Source organism: Peromyscus eremicus, chromosome 10 (genome assembly GCF_949786415.1).
Source record: "Peromyscus eremicus chromosome 10, PerEre_H2_v1, whole genome shotgun sequence".
Lineage (NCBI taxonomy): Eukaryota > Metazoa > Chordata > Mammalia > Rodentia > Cricetidae > Peromyscus > Peromyscus eremicus.
In genome coordinates this window covers 83,348,168-83,370,222 of record NC_081426.1, presented here as the reverse complement: position 1 = coordinate 83,370,222, position 22,055 = coordinate 83,348,168, and the positions used below count along the sequence as shown (strand labels likewise).

Sequence of the window (22,055 nt, the reverse complement as noted above, 5' to 3'; positions counted from 1 at the left end):
GTCATGGAGTTCATTGGCAAATAATAGATTTCTCCCAGTATAGGTTTCCTCGGGGAGTTTGTAGAGAAGAAAAATTATTACTCAACCTTTTTCTAGAAAGTTTTGGACAAGAAAAAGCGATCCTTCTCACAGCTGACTAACTCTTTGAACATCCACGGGTCTTGGAAATTCTCTGGAAGATGAAGTAATTATTATTTACAGGCTCTACATTCTCATAAATTAGTTTTAAGTAGCTTAAATTCCTGGTACCGTTTTTTTTAGGTGTTTTACCATTTTTTAGGTGTTTTATCCATGCTTTCTGATAGAAATATGAATTTGGGATGAGGGATATTAGCTCATGACACCTTGGTAAAAGTAGGAAGTAAAGGAAGGATTGTGGGGAAAAGAGATTGTCTACAACAGTCACTAACCTCAGTTTGAGTTTGAGCCAGAGACAGCCATCTCTACTTTATGGATTTGTGAGGGATTGACTAGAAGATGCACGCAAAAGCTCCTGATGGTGGAGTTGCTGGGTGGATGTGGTTCCGTGTCAACGGCGGGACCAAACCTTCTGATGGTGGAGTTGCTGGGTGGATGTGGTTCCTCGTCAACGGCGGGACCAACGCTGGTGCTGACCTGCCTGCCTGATTCTTTCTCTGAGGCCAGCTGGGAGTGTAGTGTGCTTTTCAGTGACTTCTAAAACTGGGTGCTATTAGTGGATCTTCAAAATACTGAAGCCACACAGTGCTCCCATCCATGAGCCCTGTCTGCAATATCTTTCTGTTAGAGCAAATATTTACTGAAAACCTATGACTTAATAGGGCAGTGGGTCCTGGTACTGTAAGAGATGGCCCTGTTCTCAAGAGATTGCAAGTGGATGCCGAAGAATTAATGAAAATAAGCAATTGAGGAGGGCAGAGCGTGACAGGCACCTAGGATCTGCTTTTGCTAACAAGCATGGAGTCCTAATTTGGGCCATGAAATAACTCAAAGCATGATGAAAGCCTGGCCACTCTGCCCTCCTTTTGTGCTTGCTTTTAGTCAGATTAGACTCCTGCTGAGTCTGCAAAGGACAGACATGATCATCCCTGAGGAATGTCTCTCTGTCCTATCTAGCTTAAACCCCTCAAGGCTCACCTACCCGAAAATGAGAACCATTGTGTGTGATGGAGTGGTTATGTCTCAGAGTGGATCATTCGGTAGGAACCAGTTGGTACAACAATTAATTTATCAATGTACCGAAGCCCCTGGCAGGGTCAGGTCTGAGACAAAGATGGGCAGAACCACACTAATTCTCCCTCTGTTTAAACTTAAGGTTCACCAGGCGTGATGGTGCGTGTCTGTAGTCACCCAGGAGGCTGAGACAAGAGGACTGCCTCAAAGGGCCAGCCAGGGCTACATAATGAATTTCAGGCCAGCCTAGACTTCAGACTGAAACCCTGCCTTAAAGCCAAGCTAAACTCCACACTTCTAAAGCTCTGTCAAGACCCCAAAGATGAACTTGGAGTCATAGGATTCCTTTATGTGTTCTTCTCAATGCATCGATAACACTCTCTGCTTTTTACAGTCACTCTTCTCTTTAATTCATGGATTGGCACAGGTTGCCACCACGAGCTTCTTGTGGTTTCTGGGACCTGGACTTTTGCCCCCAAACCCCAGTTACAGGATAAAGGCCCCTCTTTCTGCCCTATGTTCAGAAGCAGTGGCCTTTCTGTAAACCAGTTTTGTTTTTTTGTTTTTTCTCCCCAGAATATGGTGTTGAGAAATGGTTCCGAGGTCTTTGACTCCTGGGAGAAACCCCCTCTACCTGTATACATCCAGTTCTATTTCTTCAATGTCACCAATCCAGAGGAGATCCTCCGAGGAGAAATCCCCATAGTAGAAGAAGTGGGGCCGTACACCTACAGGTGAGTCCCTCCTCCGCTGTGAGCCCGGGGGGGATACTGGAGGCGGTACCAGCACAGCCTGCTAGGACACAAGCTGGTGGAGACACAGCTTTGGTTCTATTCTGTGTGTGGCATTGCTGGGGTCTGGGGAGATTCCTCCACAGAGCTCTGTCCTGTTCAGGAATGCTGCCCCGTCCTGTCCTCCACGGCCGCTCTCCACCTCTGGCCCTTTAGGGCTCCCTCCAATTTCCTTCCACATGTACTTAGTTTTAAATCAGTTTCTAGAATTTACTGTTAATCTGAGATTTTTTTGTTTTTTGAGACAGGGTTTCTCTGTGTAGCTTTGCGCCTTTTCTGGAACTCACTTTGTAGCCCAAGCTGGCCTCAAACTCACAGAGATCCGCCTGCCTCTGCCTCCCAAGTGCTGGGATTAAAGGCATCCACCACCACTGCCCGGCTCCGAGATTTTTTTTATGTTTCTCACCCATTCAATTTTTTTTTTCTAATGAGACAAGATTTCCTGTAGCTCAGGATGGCTTTGAATTCACTATGTCTCAAAAGATGACTTTAAACTTCTTGGACCTCCTGATTCCTAAACACGGATTGTAGCCTTTATCTCATGTAGGATATGAACCCAGGACTCCTTGCATGCGTATCCCAACCTTTCTTTGAGACAGAATTTTACAATCTTGAAATTCATTCTGTAGACTGGGCTGGCCTTGAACTTGAACTTGTGGTAATCCTCCTGTTTCAGCCTTCCAAGTGCTAGGATTTCAGACTTATTCAACCACACCCAGTTCATCCATTTCTTTCTAAGCCCCATGTGTAAGAAATAACAGGCGGTAACTGTTTTTGTGGCAGTGACTGCCAGTTTCAAAGGCTGAGAAGATTGAAGGATGGTATCGATATCGATCATTTTTTATTACATTTATTTGTGTGTGTGTGTGTGTGTGTGTGTGTGTGTGTGTGCGCGCGCGCAGTCGGTGACTTAATGTGTACAGGTCAAAGGTCAACTTGCAAGAGTCAGTTTTCTCCTTCTACTGTGTGGGTCCCAAGGACCAAACTCAAGTCCTTAGGCTTGGCACCTTTACCTGCCAAGCCATTTCCCCAGCCCTGGATCATATGTTTTCAAAGAGTTGAGCAGATGGAAGGGATAACTTGGGTCTTCCAGTCATGGTAACTTGGTGTTGTAGTAGTCATAGCGGCTCCTTCTTCCCCTCAGGAAGTTTGCCAGTAAAGATTTTCTTTGCCAAGATTTAAAAAAAAAAAAAAAAAAAAAAGACATTAATAGAGGAAGCAGACTGTCAGGTCTTTCCTTAGGACTGCAGCTGGTTGAAATGTCTCACAGGGCTGTTGTAATCAATTGCCCAGTGAATGAATGGTTCTGGTTGATTCATGTTATGAATCAGTATTATTCCAGATGCTGGGAATTCAAAGATCAAACACTGGTACCTACCTTGGGGAACATGCTCTGCCTCAAATCAGACGCTGACTTGGGTCAATCACAACTTTGCAACTTTTTGTCTAGGTTTCCTTCTCTGTAAGGGGATCAAAATAAGCCCCCCATGTAGGGTTGTTATAAGGATTAAATGAGTTGATGAACCAGTATTTATGAAATGTTCAGACTGTCCCTGCTCACAATAAATAGTGATATCTAAGTACTTGCTATAATCACTAATTAGTGGACTTACTGTTTTAGTCTATATAAATCCACCTCCATAATTATACCAACAAACCATGCTATGTAAAGGAATTTTAGGAGAACCCTTAGGCCCTTGTGGTTTATGCATGTATGTGTTCATTTGGAGACGGGATCTCACTGTGTCTGTTAGTGCAAGCCTGTAACTGTAGTTGGTGGCTTTTGCTCTTTGGCACTTTTGCTCATTTTGGGGTTCCGCTACCCAGCTCCCAAATAAATCCACAGAGTCTTATTGGGGTTATGATAAAAGATAAATTAGATATGAAACCTTAGACTCACAAATATAGGATAGATAGAATATTTTCTTTAATTTTGCCAAATACAAATAGAGTAGATGTTGTAACTGTAATTCTTGCTTGATAAATGTTCTATTTTATGTAATTTTACTATGTTAAAGATAGAACCTTCCTTTTTGATTAGACAGAAAAAGGGAAAGTGCTGTGGGATGTCTTTCTGTATGTTGTGAATATGTGTTGCTATGATTGGTTAATAAAGAGGCTGCTCTGGCCTATGGCGAGTCAGGTTATAGCCAGGCAGGAAATCCAAAAGAGTGAGACAGGAGGAAGAAAGGCAGAGGCAGAGAGAGACGCGAGCCACCGCCAGGAGAAGCAAGATGCGAAAGTATGGGTAAGCGATGGCCATGTGGCAACTTATAGATAAACAGAAATGGGTTAAGTTATAGGAGCTAGCTAGCAAGAAGCTAAAGCCATAGGCCATCCACTTCATAATTAATAAAAGCCTCTGTGTGGTTTTGAGACTGCAGCTGCAGGACCAGGTGGGGTGGAGAAACCTTCTGACTACATTCATAGCTTGGCTTATTTCTAGCCAGCTTTTGTTAACGTAAATTATCCCACCTATCTTTTGACTCTGGGCTTTTACCTTTCTCTATTTCTGTATACCTTTCTTTACTTCTTATTCCATGACTGTCTGTGTAGCTGGGTGGCTGGCCCCTTGAATCCTCCTCCTAGATCTTTTATCTCTCTTTCTCCTTCTATTTATTCTCTCTGCCTGCCAGCCCCGCCTGGCTTTTCTCCTGCCTCGCTATTGGTTGTTCAGCTCTTTATTAGACCATCAGGTGTTTTAGACAGGCAAAGCAACACAGCTTCACAGAATTAAACAAATGTAACATAAAAGAATGCAACACATCTTTGCATCATCAAACAAATATTCCACAGCATAAACAAAGGTATCGCATCTTAAAATAATATTCTACAACATGTAACCTCAATTGCTAGAGGGGCCCAGGCAAGAGGACCGCAAATTCAATGTCTATCTAAGTTAGCCTGGGCAATTTAGAGACAACCTTGTCTCAAAACAAAAAGCAAAAAAAGAAAAGAAAAGAAAAAAAAGCTTTGGGATATGACTTAGTATAAAGCCTTGCCTAGCATGTACTAGGCCCTTGGTTTTGTCCTCAGTACCAGTAAATAAATAAATAAATATATTCACAGAGGAACTTACTATGCAGCCCAGGCTGGCCCTGAGTATGGAATCACCCCGTTTCATCTTCCAGAGTGTGGTATTCAAGGCGTAAGCCACTGTATTGGCAAAGGAGACTAGAGAATGATATTTTTGAGTGTGTGTACACATATGCTCCAGTGTGCATGCACATGTGAAATACTGGGGTTTAAACCCAGGGCCTTGCACATGTTAGGCAGTCCTCCAGCACGATCTCCACCCTGAGCTCTCTGTTGTTTTAACTAAGTCTTTTAGGATTAGAGGGAGAAGGAGATGCCACCTCCTCATAGGGATTAGCCTCCCTTGAGAACTAGAGAATCTCAGCACATCAGTTCTCACCACATCTCCTGGCCTGTTCTTACGGCCATTCTCCTCATTCCTTAGAGAAAAAGACTTCCACCCTGTGCCAGCTGCTGTGATGGTGCTGCATGCTGTTATCCCACCTACCCAGAAGCCAGAGGTTAGAGGATTGCTTCAGTTTATGAGTTCAAGACCAGCCTGGGCAACATAGCAAATATTATCCTAATAACTTCTATATTATTATTATTATTATTATTATTAACAACAATGCACACGCTAACAGAGCACATTCCTGAAGAAGCAGATATCATGACTAGTCATAGCTAGCCATGGCTGCCTTTAATCCCAACACTTGGGATGCTAAAGCAGAGAGAGTATGGCAGGTCAGGACTAGTGTGGGCTATATCATGAATTCTAGGCCAGCCTGGGCTACACTGAGACCCTGTCTCATAAAAGCAAAACAAAAAAACAAAAACAACAACAACAAAACAACAACAACAACAACAAAAAAACCCAAACCAAAAAGAACGCTCATGATGGAGTTTGAGAGTATCAATACCTCTCCAGTGGGTGTTCGCTCATCCTCATCTCCCCCCCACTCCCCCCCCCCCCCCCGGCCTTCTTTTATCTTTTTAAATAGCAAGTCCAGTCAGAGTGCCAGGGCTCAGGATTCTTCTATCACTCCAGGAGTTGAGAACAGCCTGGGTTAGAAGAGACCCTCCCAACCACGTCCCCAAAGAAGGAAGGAAGGAAAGAACAAAGCTTCAGAAAACAAGTGGGGTTCAGTGGCATACCCCTATAACACCTACACACTCTGACACAGGAGTATCATGAATTTAAGGCCAGCCTGGGCTATATAGAAAACCTAATCTCAAAAAATAAAATAAGCCTGGCAGTGGTGGCGCATGTCTTTAATCCTAGCACTTGGGAGGCAGAGGCAGGTGGATCTCTGTGAGTTCAAGGCCAGCCTGGTCTACAGAGCGAGTTCCAGGACAGTCACCAAAACTACACAGAGAAACCCTGTCTCGAAAAAACCAAAACCAAAACCAAATAAAATAAATAATAAAACAACTAAAGCAACTATCAAACAAAAACACACAAAGAACCAAAGCCACAGATTCTAATCATGACTCAAAAGAAAACCCAGCCTTCTGCTAAAATATCTCAGGCCACTGTGTGTGTGTTGGACAGGTTTGCGGTTTAGATGTGGTCACATGACTAACTCCTGCAGGTGAAATTGTCTGTTACAGCCCCCAGATCCAGTTTTAGGATGGTCTTAACTGATTGCTCTTGGGGAAAGTTCAGAAACATCTTACAGGTGTGTTTGACCCTCAGGGCTCTCAGATAAATTTCGCAGTGCTCTGTGACATTATTGAGAGCACCCTCCCCCTCCTCCCCCCCCCCCCCCCCCCCCCGCTCCCCCACAGCCTGTCACTCACAGGCATTTTCCTTCACATGTAAAGGTGTGCGGCAGTGTTAGTGCGTACCCGAGTGTAGCTGTCTGAACCGTTGTTCCCCAAACTTGTAAATTACAGCCGTTATCAAACCAGCTGCTCCGTCTTGCTTGAGTATCAACAAAGAAGCGTGCATGCGGCTTCTGGACCATAGAGTCTTTTCTGTTTGGTGTGTGTACACGTGGGGAGTTAGAGGACAGTCTTGGGTGCCAGTCTCTGCCTTTGATCTTATTTGTGCCAGGGTCTCCTCTTGGCCACTTCTGCACAACACTCTGGCCTGCAAACTTCCAGAGATTCTCCTGTCTGCATCTCCCATCTCACTGTAGGGGCACTGGGGTTACAGGCCAGGGCTACAGGGTCTGTTTTCACCTGGGTTCTCAGGATCCAACTTAGAACTCCATTCTGTCCTGGCACACGTGTTACAACTACGCCACCTTCCTTGGTTTTTTGTTTTTGTTTGTTTGAGTGCTTACTAGAATAATCGAAGCTCACCTCGAACTTCCAGACTTCCTGCTTCAGGCTCCCTAAGGCTGGAATTACAGGTGTGTTCCCCTGGCCTGACTCTAAAGCGTAGACTTTTAAACAATGGTAACTCTATTTCTTTTTTACAGTTTTTGTGAATTTCATATATGGTTATTTATTTACATCATTTCCCAACTCCTCCTATGCCCCCCACTCCTTCTCAAATTCATATCCTCTTTAATTATTTCTCTCTCTCTCTCTCTCTCTCTCTCTCTCTCTCTTTCTCTCATACACACACACACACACACACACACACACACACACACACACACAAATTTATAAATACAACCCACTGGGTTCATTTAGTGTGGCTCATATGTCTATGCGTTTAGGGTTGACCAGTTGGCACTAGATCACCCATCAGGAGGCCCTCCTCTGGGAGAGGCTGATTCCTTCTCTCCCAGCAACTCATCCATGACCCATAGGTCCTCATCTAATGTGGAGACCCTGTGAATTTCCCCATCCATGTTGCCATGTCAACTGGTGTCGTTTTTTAGGTCTTGAGAGAGTGCAGCTTCCCTGTCATATGGAGAAGACGCGAACCTGCAGCAGACACCCCTGGTCCCCTGGCTCTTGCAGTCTTTCCCTCTTCTGCTCTTTTCTGAGCCTTGGGTTGTAGAGGTTGTGCTGTCGATGTAGCAACTGGGGCTGGTCAGTTGTTCTATGCATTTCGACCAATTGTGACTTTCTGTGATGGTCTCTGCTGCCCCAAGAGGCTTCTCTGATGAAGGCTGAGAGCTGCACTTGCCCTGTGGGTAGAAGGGTAAGTGTTTAGAATGCAGTTAAGAATGATGCCGGTTTAAAAGAGCAGCAGTAGTAGGTTCTCCTCAAGGGTCATTGGCCTTACCAGCCACGGGGAGCGGGCTAGGTTTACCAGCCACGGGGAGCGGACTAGGTTTACCAGCCACGGGGAGCGGGCTAGGTTTACCAGCCACGGGGAGCGGGCTAGGTTTACCAGCCACGGGGAGCGGGCTAGGTTTACCAGCCACAGGGAGTGGGCTAGGATTTCTTCCTTTTGGACTTCCTCTTAAGTCCAAATGGCTGTTGGTTACCCCAGGATATAAGTGCCACTATTACACCTTCAGAATATCTTGCCATTCTTGTTATTGTTGTGGTCTGTAGGCATCATAGTTACCAAGTAAGACTATTAGTCGCTTTCCACCCGTGGCTGCTTGTCTATCTCCTCCTGATAATGTGAGAGCCTGTCCTCAGGGAAGAGGCTTCCAGGTTGGTTCCAGCTTGATTTCTCCAGTTGTTCTGTTTGAAGTGTGTAGTGTCTTCAGCAGAAGGGACCTACTCTCCATCTCTGGGAGGCAGAATCCAAGGCCATGGCATTAACCTATATTATTTTATGTTCTCTGGGACTCCCCTGACCAACAACTTGAAAGGAGTTTTCTGTGTGTGCCTGGCAGTGGGTTTTTATTAGATATCTATGGCTTTAGCGGGGGAGCATTGTCATTCCAAGTGACATAACTTCATCTCATATGTGTGTGTGTGTGTGTGTGTGTATGCATATATATACACACATACACATATTTATATACACATGAACAGACACATTCTTACATGTGTAATTGTAAGATGTAAAATAATGTGATTTCCTTTTTTCCAAACATCCATAGGGTTATATATCCTCTGTCTCTGTCTCTGTCTCTGTCTCTGTCTCTCTCCCCCTCTGGGTTGCCCTTCTTCTTCCCTCCACAGCAACTCTTCCCCGTTTCCCATTTCTCCCTTCCTGGTGCACAGTCTGCCCTCTCTAGCCATGGCTTCTGCATTTACCCACAGGGTTAACTAACTGCAAATTGGAAATGCCCTGGGGAGAGCTCAGTCCTTGCTGACGTGCTGTGTGGTTGGGCATGCAGTCGTTGCTTCTGTATTAAACACATGCTGACCTCCTTGCCATTGCTTCCTGAATAGTTGGAACACATGACAGCTGCCCACACAGCATGTACATGATATTAGGGTGCACTGATCTGGAGACCATTGGAAGTAGATAGGAGGAAGTTGGGAGTATAGCCCAGCATTAGAGTGCTTGCCTAGCGTATTAAAAAACATTGAGTTTGATCCCCAGTATGGCAGACGGCAAACAAAAGAGCATGCAGGGCAATGTGTGTATGTTATATGCCAACACTGTACCCTTTTATTTAAAGGATTTGAACATCCAGATTTGAGGGTATGGAGGCTAGAAGCAAGAAACACCCCCCTATGGTCCTGAATTGGTTTCCTGTATACTCCTGGGTATTTATCTTCTGAATTAAAATTTTGGTATGAGCTGAGCCTGATGACACAAGTCTGTGATTACAGCTACTCCACAGATCCAGGCAGAGGGGTATTGCAAATTCAAGGGCTCCCTGAACTACAGAATGAGTTCAAGGCCAGCCTCGACAACTTAGTGAGATCCTGTCTCAAAATAAAAAGCCAAAGATGTTAAGGATACAGCTTCGTGGGGCAGCACTTTGCCTGCCATGCCCAAGTTCTGATGCTCGACACTGCCACCAAAGAGTTAATGTGAGGAAGAGCCCAAAGGGTTAACTGTAGAACGCCTGCCCTGTCATGCACAGTGGATTAAGGACCCCTGAGAGCACTTGGGAGGCAGAGGCAGGAGGATCAAGAGAAGGAGGCCAGCCTGGGCTATGTAGCAAGACTGTTTCAAAAGAAACAGAAAACACAAAAATCAAAACAAACAAACAAACAAACAACAGCAACAACAAAACCTCCTGAAAACATAGCAGTACCCTGAGAGAGGATGCAGTAGTTGGAATGTGCTGGTGCCTCCTACGCTTCCCTCCCCCTCACGTCCTCTCTAATGCTAGAGCAAGCTTCTTAGGGCAGATCAGGTATTTCCTTCACTTCCCTGCTGGGGGTCATAGTGACTCTCCCTGTGTGACGATCATGGCTGTAGAGGTTTGGTGTCCTCTGTATTTAAGCCTTTTATTTTTATTTTTGTGTTAACACTGTAGAGAAACAAGATTTCACACTTTGGGAGGTCTCTGAGAGGACTGCTTGGCCCACTGCTGCTGGGCACAGGAGGAAGGGGCTGAGTCTCATGTTCTCTTCAAAGGCAAGCCCTGGTGACCCGCAGGCCTCCCACTTCCCCTCCTGCTTCAAGTCTCCACCTTCTCCCAGTAGCTCCCCCTGTGGAGGATGAGACCTAACAGGCCTCCGGGGACACTTAACCAGACCATAGCCTTGCTCTTAGCTTGGATTTTACACTCTAAGCCAGGTGGTTCAGCACATCCCTGCAATCCCAGCACCAGGGAGGCTGAGGGCAGGAGACTAGCTACAAATCCAGCCTGGATTACAGAGTGAGGCTGTCTCAAAAAGAAAGAAAGACAGAAAGAAAGAAAGAAAGAAAGAAAGAAAGAAAGAAAGAAAGAAAGAAAGAAAGAAAGAAAGAGAGAGAGAGAGGGAGGGAGGGAGGGAGGGAGGGAGGGAGGGAGGGAGGGAAGGAAACAAAAAAAAAAGAATCTATTCTCCAGTTAGAGCTTTCTAATAGAAATTTAATATGAACTACACAAGTGACTGAAACTTTTCCTAGTAGCCACATCTAGCAAAGTAAAAAGAAACAGATAAAAATGTTCATATTTCATTTGACGCAATAAGACCCCCAAGTATATTTCAGCATTGAATGAAAAAAAGAAAGAAAGAAAAAAAGAAAGAAAGAAAGAAAGAAAGAAAGAAAGAAAGAAAGAAAGAAAGAAAGAAAAGGACAGGACATGACTGCTCCTAGGTGTGGTGGAGGAGAAAGTTGATTGTCCATAGGTGGGAGAGCACAGTCAGAGGCAGGGTTCAGAGTTCTCCGGGAGAGCCCGGAGTAGACATGAGCAGGCTGAGCTGGGCTGTGTGGGGAGAGGTGGAGGGACAGGGAGAGGAGAGAGGGGAACCAGGTGCAGCAGCCAGGAGACTGAAGGTACAAAAGGGGTGGGTGACCAAAATGTCTGGGTTGTATAGGGAAGAGCCTCTGGGGAAGGGCAGCCCAGCCGCTGGGCTGGAAAGTTCAGGGTAGAGGGCCGGGTATGCCAGCCATATCCAGTAACAGGTCAGGACTGAGGGATGCTGGGAGAACCTGGTGGTCAGGTCTGCTTTGATATGTTAAATAGGCACCTTAGCCATTTGTCATGGGTTTAAAACTTAACAAGCATAATTAATGTCTGCATTCAGAATTGTTAATATTTCATGTCTTCCCTTTTCATACTAAGTCTTTCAAATCTCATGTACATTTTTCATTTATATCATATATTTCGGGTTTTTTTGGCAGGGTGGATAGGGTGCTGGGGATTGAACCTACTAAGACTTTGTGTATGCTATGTAAGCACCCTACCACGGGGCTGTAACTCCAGCCTCTGCATGTCTCAGTTATTCCAAGCAGTGTGTCCTGGATTGGCCCCTCGTCACTACCCCACCTGCTGGCAATTGAATTCCAGCCTGCCAGGCAAATGCTTTGCCACTGAGACCCACCCCTTCCCCCTCCAGCCACTGAGACCCACCCCTTCCCCCTCCAGCCACTGAGATCCACCCCTTCCCCCTCCAGCCACTGAGATCCACTCTTTCCCCTCTAGCCACATTTTGCGTGTCTGCGATTAGGACTGACAAGCAGGACAAATCTCAAAAGAGGCGTCTAAAACTTTGGAATGCTAACATGTCAGTATGCAGTCCTCAGCCTGCTTGATACTTCAGTTAAAGTGAACCAGAGGAGCAGGGGAGGGCCTTAGATGGGGTCACAAAGCTAAGGGGTTAACACCACTAAGTATAATGAACTAATTCTTCCTATGCCCAAGCTAACAAAAGCTAAAAGGTAAAAGTCAGGATGATCAATTCAGGGAGCTATTGTCTGTGATAAACAACCGTCTGAGTCTTGACCCACTTGTAACTGACTGCAAAATTAAAGCTAACAGCAATAGCTTTGTTTCTTCATGTTGAACTGGGAAGTGTAGCAAAATTCTCACACCTAAGACTCATGTTATCATCTGCTCTGGTGGTTTAAAAGAAAATGACTCCCAAAATAGATGGCACTATTAGGAGGTGTGGCTTTGTTAGAGTAGGTGTGGCCTTGTAGGAGGAAGTATGTCATTGTGGAGGCGGGCTTTGAGGTCTCAGATACACAAGCTACTCCCAGTGAGACAGACCACTTCCTGTTGCCTGTGAGTCACGATGTATGAACTCTAAGCTCCATGTCTGCCTGCACGCTGCCTTGCTTCCCACCGTGACACTAATGGACTAAACCTCTAAACTGTAATCGGGCCACCACAATGAAATGTTTTTCTTGATAAGAGTTGCTGTGGTCGTGGTGTCTCTTCACAGCAATAGACACCCTAAGACAAGCACAGAACACAATTTTCATGCTCATCCCAATTAAGGCTTCAATGAACAGACTTGGGGTACAACTCAAGGTAGCTGCTTCTTTCTGGAGTCACCCCAACCCCATTCATCCCCTTTGCAAGGTGTCCTGTCCTTCCCTAACACTCTGGTTTCATGAGAAGCTCCCTCAGACTGGATGCTGTGGTCCACGCTTGTAATCACAGCACATGGAAACTGAGGCAGGAGGACGGTTGTATGTTCAAGTTAATCTGCGATACATAGTGAGATCCTGTCTCAAAAAGCCAGACAACAAAGGACTAAATAGAGGCTGGAGGGATGGCTCAGTGGTAAGAGCATTTGTTGCTCTTGCAGAGGACCTGAGTTTGATTCCCAGCATCCACATGGGGGCTCACAACCATCTGTAACTCTAGTCTTAAGTGGATCCTGTGCCCTCTTCTGAACCTTGCAATCATGGTGTACAGACATACAAGCAGGCAAAACACACAGACGCATAAAATAAAAATAAATGAAATCTTTGAAAAAAATTTCAAGGGCTAAATACAAGCGCCCTTGAGCTTCCCTCTGGTTTCTGTTTGGTTCTCTGTTTGGAAGGCGCTTTAAAGGAGACCTTAGGCACCTCAAGGACAGAGTTGATTTTCCAGTTCTCTAGGAGCACAATAAGTGTCTCACAGCTGCCAAATCACAGCTCGGTTCTCACCATGCTTCCGTCATCTGTAAGCCCCCACTCCCCAACACTTCGTGTGCTGGCATCCTGCAATGTCTCAGTTGGGAATGAGGACACCTCTCCTGCTAAGCATGCCTCTTCCTCCTGAGACTCCTTCTGACCGGAAATGCTCTCTCTGTGGTATGTGTGCCCATTGCAACCATGACAAAGTGCATTTTAGTCATTGCTTCTAGGGGCTGGTGATGTAGCTCAGGCTAGGGTGCTTGCCTTGTTCAGTCCTCAGCGCTCTGCGGAACCAGGGTGGTGTTGCCTGCCTGTAATCTTGCACTAGGAAGCTACAGGTAGGAAGACGGGAAGGAAGTTCCGGGTCGTGCTGAAGTCTGTAGAGAATTTGAGGTCAGCCTTGGCTATATGAAACCCTGTGTGAAACCCAAGGTAGGGAGATGGTCCAGTGAGAAAAGTGCTTACCCCACAAGTCTGAAGACCTGAGTTCAGATTCCCACCACCCACTCAAACACTGGGTAAGCGTAGTGGCTAGTCTATAATCCTACTGCTGGGAGATAGAGACAGAGTCTCTGGAAAGAGCCTGCTAGTCTGGCAAGCTCTGGGTTCAAGTGAGAGACCCTGCCTTAATATATAAAGGGGAGAGTAATTGAGGAAGACACCCAGCATACACACACACACACACACACACACACACACACACACACACACATATACAAAAAGTGGCTATACATATCTGATTTCTTGATATATTGGAAAGCCTATGAAGAACAGGGGCCAGGTGGTTTCATCTTGAATATCCAGCGTCTCTGAATATGCATGGAAGAAGTGAATGAAATATTCTCCACTGTGCTTTAGAATCCATAGGATGCAAGTGGAGAAGCTGATTAAGACTGGAGGATGTGAGTAGCTCAGCTGGAACCACAGGTCCCAGTCAGGGAGAGTCAAGGAGAGCCGTGAGCAGGTCCTGAGGATGAATAGCTGCAAGTGCCAGGTTGGCTGAGCGCCCTGAGATCTGGGTTTGGAGATAAACATGGCTTTTCAGGGAGCCATCCAACTTCTGGGTGGAGCCTGTTTGTCTGCCCTTGCTCTCTGTGGTCTTCAAGTGGCCCCCATGCCACTCGTGACTTGATTGTGCTATCGTTTGAGCTGACGGACGGAACGTAACCACAGCACCTGCAGCAGCGTTTGGTCGTTCGATGCGTTCCCTCCTTGTACGAGGCTGCTGACTTGTTTTTTTTTTTTGTTTTTTGTTTTTTGTTTTTCTTCCAAGATAGGGTTTCTCTGTGTAGCTTTGCACCTTTTCCTGGAACTCACTTGGTAGCCCAGGCTGGCCTCGAACTCACAGAGATCCGCCTGCCTCTGCCTCCCGAGTGCTGGGATTAAAGGTGTGCGCCACCACACCCGGCGTGTTTTGTTTTTTCAAGATAGGGTCTTATTGTGTAGCCCTGGCTGCCCTGGAACTCACTATGTAGACCAGGCTGGCCTGGAACTGCCAGAGACCTGTCTGCTTCTGGGGCCAAAGGCGTGAATAACGCCTTCAGGTCAGCTGACTCTTGCCCACGGTGTGCCAGGAGGCCTGGGGCACCTTGTGGGAGGTCGTGGTGATGCTGCCACTGTTTACTGTGGAAGGAATTGTGGCCGGAACTCTGAAAAGGGGGATAGCTTCTGGGGCTGCAGAGGCCTGGCTCTTCTGTTTGCAGCTGGTTAGCATGTTGTTGCATTCAGAGTTTGAATGTTCTTGGGAGACCTGGCAGGTCTGCATATGAAGAACCAGTCTGTCTGGTTTAAGGAATGTGGTGCTGCATTTGCATTTTCTGAAGTTGGAGCTCTAGTGGTCAGAACTAAGTTGCCCTGGGAGCCTTCTGCTCAGTAACACCTTTGATTGGATTTTCTACACATCTCTGATAGCCTGTGGCTTTCTCAGCCTTTGGCAGACTTATTGTTTTGTCAAATGAATCAAAAACAGTTTGTCTGAGACCTGCTCAGTTGATCTTCCTGTTTTTGTTAAGTGTGTGTTAAATGTACAGTATGCCGTGATAATCCGTCTTTTTGTGTTCCTTTGTTCTTCATGTCGCCCCTCTCCATTGTAGGCTGATATGACTGCCTTGACAGCAATAAAAACATAAAGTGGATGCCAAATCGGAAGTGGGTTTGTCTTTTTGAGAGAGGTTCTCCCACTTGTCCTAGATAGAACCCAGTCGTCAGGCAAGGCTCCTTGGTCAGTGAGCCCCAGGGATCCACTTGTGTCTACCTCCCCAACACTGGGGTTACAAATGTGTGCCTGCCTCTGTGGCCTGCCTTTTTATGTTTGTTCAGGAGATTGAAATTGGGTCTTCACGCTTGCAAGGCAAACACTTTCCTGACTGAACTATCTCCCCAGCTCTTCTTGCCCCCCCCCCCCCGCCCCGCCTCCCCCCACATGTAAAAGCAAAGAGCCTTTATTTCAAGCTCCAGAGCTTGGTCCCTCTGTCCAACACAGCAGTGAGAGCAGAGAGCCCTGAGCTCAGGTGGGGCAGAGTTTTTATCATAGCAGAGGTTGGGGTGAGGGGATTTCCAGGGTCCAGGACCCTGATTGGCTGACAATTGTCTAGGGGTATCTGTAAAATAAAAATAGGTCTGTGCTAGACTCAAGGACATCTGGTCACCTTTTTTTTTTTTTTTTTTTTTTTTAACTTTAAAGATTTATTTGTATTTATGTGTATGTGTCTCTGTGAGTATATCCGACGGGTGTGCGGGTGCCTGCAGAGGCCAGAAGAGGGCATCAAATCCCCTGGGGTTGGAGATGCAGGTAGTTGTGAGTCACCTGACATAGAAGCTGGAAGCCAAACTGGGCCCACCACTGAACCATCTCTGCAGCCTCCCCCCCCCCCCCCCCCCCCCCCCGCTTCTATCATTTTACCTTAAAAAACTCACTTCTTCTTTCCTACTTTTGGGGGAATGTAAATTAATAGTCATTATGGAAAACATATAGAGGTTCCTCTAAAAACTAACAAGAGAGCTACGCCACGTGATCCATCCGTCCTACTACTGGGTATCCATCCAAAGAAACTGAGTCCGGCAGGTTGGAAAGATGTCCGCACTTACATGTTTATCTTAGGACTATGAATAGCATCCTTTCTTAAATGGTGGTCTCTGGTACTTCCCTGTGGATTCTTTGAGCCTGGAGACAGGGTATAACATCCCCCATCTCAAGAGCTTAGTACAAGCAGTAATGCTGCATGGTAACGACTAATTAATGTTCCTAAGAACTTAGTGTGTGCTGGGGTGCTTCGGCTGAACTTGACATTCCTATGACTTAATTCTCACAGCAACTCCGTGAGGTAGGCACATTGTCATCCCTACTTCACAGATGAGGAAAGAAAAACAGAAGCCACGAGGAGCAGGTATGGGGGTGGGGGTGGGGGTGGGGGCTTGTGCTGCAATCCTCTCTAGAGAGGCAGAGGCAGAGGGATGGCTGAATGTTTGAAGCCAGCTGCCTTACAGAGTGAGTCATGTAGTAAGGCCTTGTCTTAAAAAGATAAAATGAAGAGGGGGAAACCAGGAGTGACTTCCTAGTCCCACAGCCAAGTATCAGTGTAGACAGGGCTGAGCACAAAACCGGAGTCGGAACTCACCCCACACGCCTATCCAGTGAGCTCTGTCACTGATACCGAATCACGGTGAATTTCGGTGGAGAACCGGATGGGTGGATGAACCCAAAGGACTAAAATGTGAGGGTATCACTTGCTTGCCTTCCTCGGGGTGGTGTGGATTGTCCCCGGGCATGCTCGGAAAGTGCTCCTACAACACTGAGCTGTGTCCCCATCCCTAGCCAAGGTAAGAATTTCCTAACAGCATTGCACAACCTAATTTATCCGACATCTCAGAGGTGCTGGATGCACAGCTGTTGAGCTTTCCAGCAAATTAAAATGGTTCTTTTGTATTCCATGTGGCCTTCCTTCCTGTGGGATTCAGTAGTTTACGGGGGAAAGCTCAAACATTTTCTTTTTTTGTTTGCTTTGGAGACAGTCTCGCTCTGCAGCCCAGGCTGACCTGGAATTTACAGCCATCCCGTTTCAGTCTCTGGAGCCGGAGACTACGGTGGAAGCCGCTGCTGGTGCCAGGCTTCTCTCTTTCCTCTCCTGATCCTTTCTTTGTTTGGGTTTTGATGTTGTTTTCAACAGAGCTTTGGTATAGGTGAACTGTGTGGCCCAGAAGTTCCGAAACTTCTGGATTCTTAGGTCCAAGTAATCCTCCTGCCTCAGCCTCCGTAGTGCTGAGATTACATGCAAGAACCACACTAGGCTTTTCATCCACTCTCTTTTCCCTCCCCTCCCTCCTTCCCCCCTCCCCCTTCCTTTCATTCTGAGACAAGTATCACCATGTAGCCCAGGTTATCTTCAAACTTGAAATCTTCCTGCCTCAGCCTCCCCAGAGCAGGGACTACAGATGTGGCTCCCACTCTTGGCGCTCTCTGTCTCTGTCTCTGTCTCTGTCTCTGTCTCTCTCCCTCTTCTCTCTCTCTCTCTCTCTCTCTCTCTCTCTCTCTCTCTCTCTCTCTCTCACCACCATGATGATTTACATTAAACTATAGTCTGAGATTGTTGTCATCCATTGAAACACAGGGCAGTTGGAAATACAATTCCTTGATTCGTTGTCTAGGCCCAAGATTGCCTTTGTTTCTGATGTAAGCTGTTGTCGGTGTCTCTGGATAGTTCTTGGGTCTTCTCTACTGTGGCTGACAGTAATCTGATCCTTGCTTGCTGTCAGTTACAGTTTACCAGCAGCTCCACTGATTCACGTCGGCTGTTGTTCATCAGCTGGTGGCTGGCGTGCATTTGTGTGTATGACACGCGCATGCGTGTTGCTAAGTAGGTTTAACTGCCATTGTCGCAGCCCCTCCTTCCTGCCTGTCTGAGCACTGCCAGAGCAAGACTTTGGTTTCCTTGGCCTGTCACATGCTGTCTTGAGAGGAAGGCTTCCTGCCCCCTCTTTCTCTTCCTCTCCCTCCACGTCTTACTGTCTTTTTTTCATGTACCGAGTTCTGTAAAGGACAGGAGCCAGTGATGCCGAAGGATGGTGGGTGGAGGACTCCAGATAGCTGAGGGAAATCATGAGGTTGTCATGAGGAGACCAACTGAGTCAGCGTCCCACAGGAGTCATATTAGAAAACCTTTGACCTGTTGAACTTTATTAAGAAACCAAGTCAGGTTATAGGCCTAAATTGATGGCATCTTTGGCCCCAGTTGCCCCTTAGACATCAGATTTCCACAGGGTAAACAATAAAGGCAACAGGTTAAAAGTTATCTCTTCTGTCCATGTTATATACATAAATCTAAGTGAAGCAGGCCTTGAGATTATTCAGGCCTTTAGGTTCCTGAACTAAGACTTGAGAGAAGAAGACAAATAAGTAAAACATGCTTAGCAAAGCCCCTGATTTTGACATTAGGAAATGACCACGTTGACCCCTGGACTTCTAGGACTATCTGAGTGACAGTTTCAGCTCCCTGGACCGGCTTCCTTGGCTTTCAAATTGGTGATTACCTGGCCACTGTTCTGCCTCCTCACTGAGATGTGGATCAGTGTGGGTACTCAGTAACCATCATCACAAGTCCTCTGAAGAAGATTTGTCCTTGACCTCAACATAGGCACTCAGGAGGGGACCTGGTGAAGCCTTCTGTATAGGAACCAGCTTTGGCTGAACAAGTGTTTGGCTTGGACATTTCCTCTCTTTCTCTGTCTTCTAACAATTCTAATCACTTTGAATTAACTTCTGTGAACAAGTAGTTAATGTGAGGTCAGGTGTCCAAGACTTTAAACCTGCTTGGTTCCCAGATTGTCTCCTCAGCCACAGCGACTAGGTTGTGATTCCCAGAGGAGGAGTGTTTGATCTCAAACAAGGGAAAGTATCTCTTCGATGGGAGTCAGGAGAACCTGTTTGAGGGATGTAAAGTAGGCTAACAGAAGACCAAAGGAACAGCTTAGGACACAGGGCAGGTTTAAAGATCCATGCTACAACCCAGGCCTGGGGGACACACCTGGAACCCCAGTACTTAGAAAGCTGAGGCAAGATTGCTGGTTCAAGGACAGCCTGGCCTATGTAGGGAACCCCTGCCTCAAAACACAAAACGAAACAACTCCCAAAATAAGATAAAGATCTAAGTCATAGGAGCGTGTACTTTATCAGATCCCACGGGCCCCACCAGGAGGATGCTAGGCCTTGAGGATGTATGTGTGTTGAAGCACTGTGGTCCAGATGGAAAGCCCAGAGGACGTGCTACCCTCAGGCCCTCAGCACCCTGAGTGGTCCAGGACTGAGGGGAAAGGAAACCAGGTTGCCACAGAAGAAAGGGGGCTGGAACTCAGCAGCAGAAGTGACTGCAAAGCTCTGGACTTCAGGCTGTTCATATATTTGAACACAGCCATCTCCACCGGATGCATTATATATTCCCAGAAGGCATGTGATTGTTTTCTCTCTCACAGTGATTTCAATTTGGCCTGGGTCACAGGCATTCATTGGTTACACCCCACTGACTTTTGTCAGCCACCGCTTGGCTTCACATTTGGATTCTCTCCAGCCCTGGGATGGGCCCTGCAAGGGTCAGATCCTCATGGCTACTGTGCACAGCGCAGTACTTTGTGCTATAGAACATTCAAAGGCTTGTCTATTCTTCTGTTCTTGAGTACGCCTGTTTATTACATGTGCCTTTGTTATTGTCTTAGCTATTCTTATTTTAAAATCTAGAAAGTATCAGGCACACGAGTGCACAGCTGTAATCTGAGTTCTCAGAAGGCAGAGGCAGGAGGGTCACTGCAAGTCTGAGGCCAGCCTGATCTGTAGAGTGAGTTCCTGTCCAGCCAGAACTACATGGCGGGGCTGTTTGTTTGGGTTTTAAATGCCATCCACTTGCTTTCCAGTAGGCTACATGGTAATTCCTTCCCTATCTAAATGATTTCACTCAGAGGTTTAGAACTGAGTGCCTAAGTTAGCAAACTCCATACCTAGGCAGATGGGTGAAAAAAAAATCCCCAAGAACTGCTGTGGTCAGAAAGGGCCTGCGGGGGAAGTGATCATGGCCTAGCTGTCCGTGCTCTTCTAACCTGTATGTGATTATAGACTCTTAGATGGCATTTTGTTAACTACATATGTAACTAAAGATTTTCTAGATAGATGTAATGGTGCGTGCCTGTAATCTTAGCACTTGGGAGGCTGACACAGGAGGATTGCCCCCAGTTGGAGGCCAGAGTCAAATCCTATCTCAAACAAAACAGAACAAAAAGCCCCACCAAATTTAGAAAAAAATAAATATTGCATTAAAGTGTTATCTTATCCTGATTATCTTTGATACATCTTGCATTTCGTGCCTTCAGTGAGTTCTTCCTCGCATCCACTCTAGGCCCATACACCCAGGCCTGCCCACTCCCTTTTTTTACCAAGTCTCACACTGTAGAAGCCTGGGTCTCACTACATAGGCTAGGCTGGCTTCCAACTCTCAGTCTTCTCTCTCTCTCAGCCTCCCGAGTGCTGGGATCACAGGCATGAACAGTCACACCCACCCAGCCCAAGCACTTTGAGAGGTGTGCTTTTTAATTGACACAGTAATTTATAGGGTGCAAATATTTAAAGATTAGTTCCGAGTAAATGGCATATCCGTCACCTCAGATACATGTCTAGCTGTGGCCTCAATTTTTTTGTTTTGTTTTGTTTTTTGAGACAAGGTTTATCTGTGTAACAGTTCCAGCTGTCCTGGAACTTGCTTTATAGACCAGGCTGGCCTCAAACTCACAGGGATCTGCCTGCGTCTGCCTCGAAAGTACTGAGATTAAAGGTGTATGCCACCACTGCCCACCTGTGGCCTCAGTTTTTAAAATAAATTTAGAACTGAATTCAAGTTGGAATCAAAACCACCAGTATACAGATTGAAACAAATAGAACCTGTGAACTGAACTGAAAATATTTCAGGATCAAGTTATAATTCAGGAAAGAGCTCATTGTTTGACTATTATATCTCCCTGATTCTGGGAGAAAAAAAGAAAGTGGGAACAATAGATTTTGAGAAGTGTCTCCTAGACCTCATCCCCTCCCAGCGTCTCAGCTCTAATCTGTAGTTTGAAGGGCTGAATATCAACAGCCTATGTAAATAATCATTTTTTTTTAGAAATGTTACTTTGAAAAAAATGTAACTTTAATACTGAAGTGAGGGAAAGGTCTTGTTTGTTAGTGTGGTATCTATTTTCAAATAATGTTTTGTTTGTTTTGTCTGTTTGTTTGTTTAGGGAACTCAGAAACAAGGCAAACATCCAGTTCGGAGAGAATGGAACAACCATATCTGCTGTCAGCAATAAGGCATATGTTTTTGAACGAAACCAATCAGTTGGCGACCCTAACGTTGACTTGATTAGGACAGTAAATATTCCTCTGTTGGTAAGTAGGCCTTGTGGTATCTTAGGTTTGCAGAAGGGAAAATGGCAAGCCTGATAGGATTCTATGTAATTTAAAAGCTATTATTTTATGAGAAAATCTAGATATTATGGGGCAGGGGAGGGTGGCTCATCCTGCTTAGCATGACAAGTCCCTGAATTTAATCCCAATGCCACCCAAAACAAACACAAATAAAAATGGACATACACAGAGACTTTGATTTGTTTGTGTGTGTGTCCCTCCTGGCCTCCAGCTTGCTACATCAATTCTCCTTCATCTGCCTCGTGTTTGAATTATGGGCACGCTCCAGCGGCAATGCCTAGCAAGCCTTTCATGGATATGTACTTTATTAAGTATGTTATGCCCAGAT

At 46.0% G+C, this 22,055-nt stretch overlaps 1 protein-coding gene across 1 annotated transcript in view; it reads left to right on the top strand.

Moving 5' to 3' along the window:
- The window catches only part of Scarb2 (scavenger receptor class B member 2), a 60,507-nt gene that overhangs the window by 19,891 nt on the left and 18,561 nt on the right, over nucleotides 1-22,055 (top strand). The window contains exons 2-3 of the mRNA XM_059274679.1: nucleotides 1,729-1,886; nucleotides 21,541-21,688. Coding sequence (XP_059130662.1) covers nucleotides 1,729-1,886; nucleotides 21,541-21,688 — 306 coding nt within the window. The remainder of the gene's footprint in view (nucleotides 1-1,728; nucleotides 1,887-21,540; nucleotides 21,689-22,055) is intronic.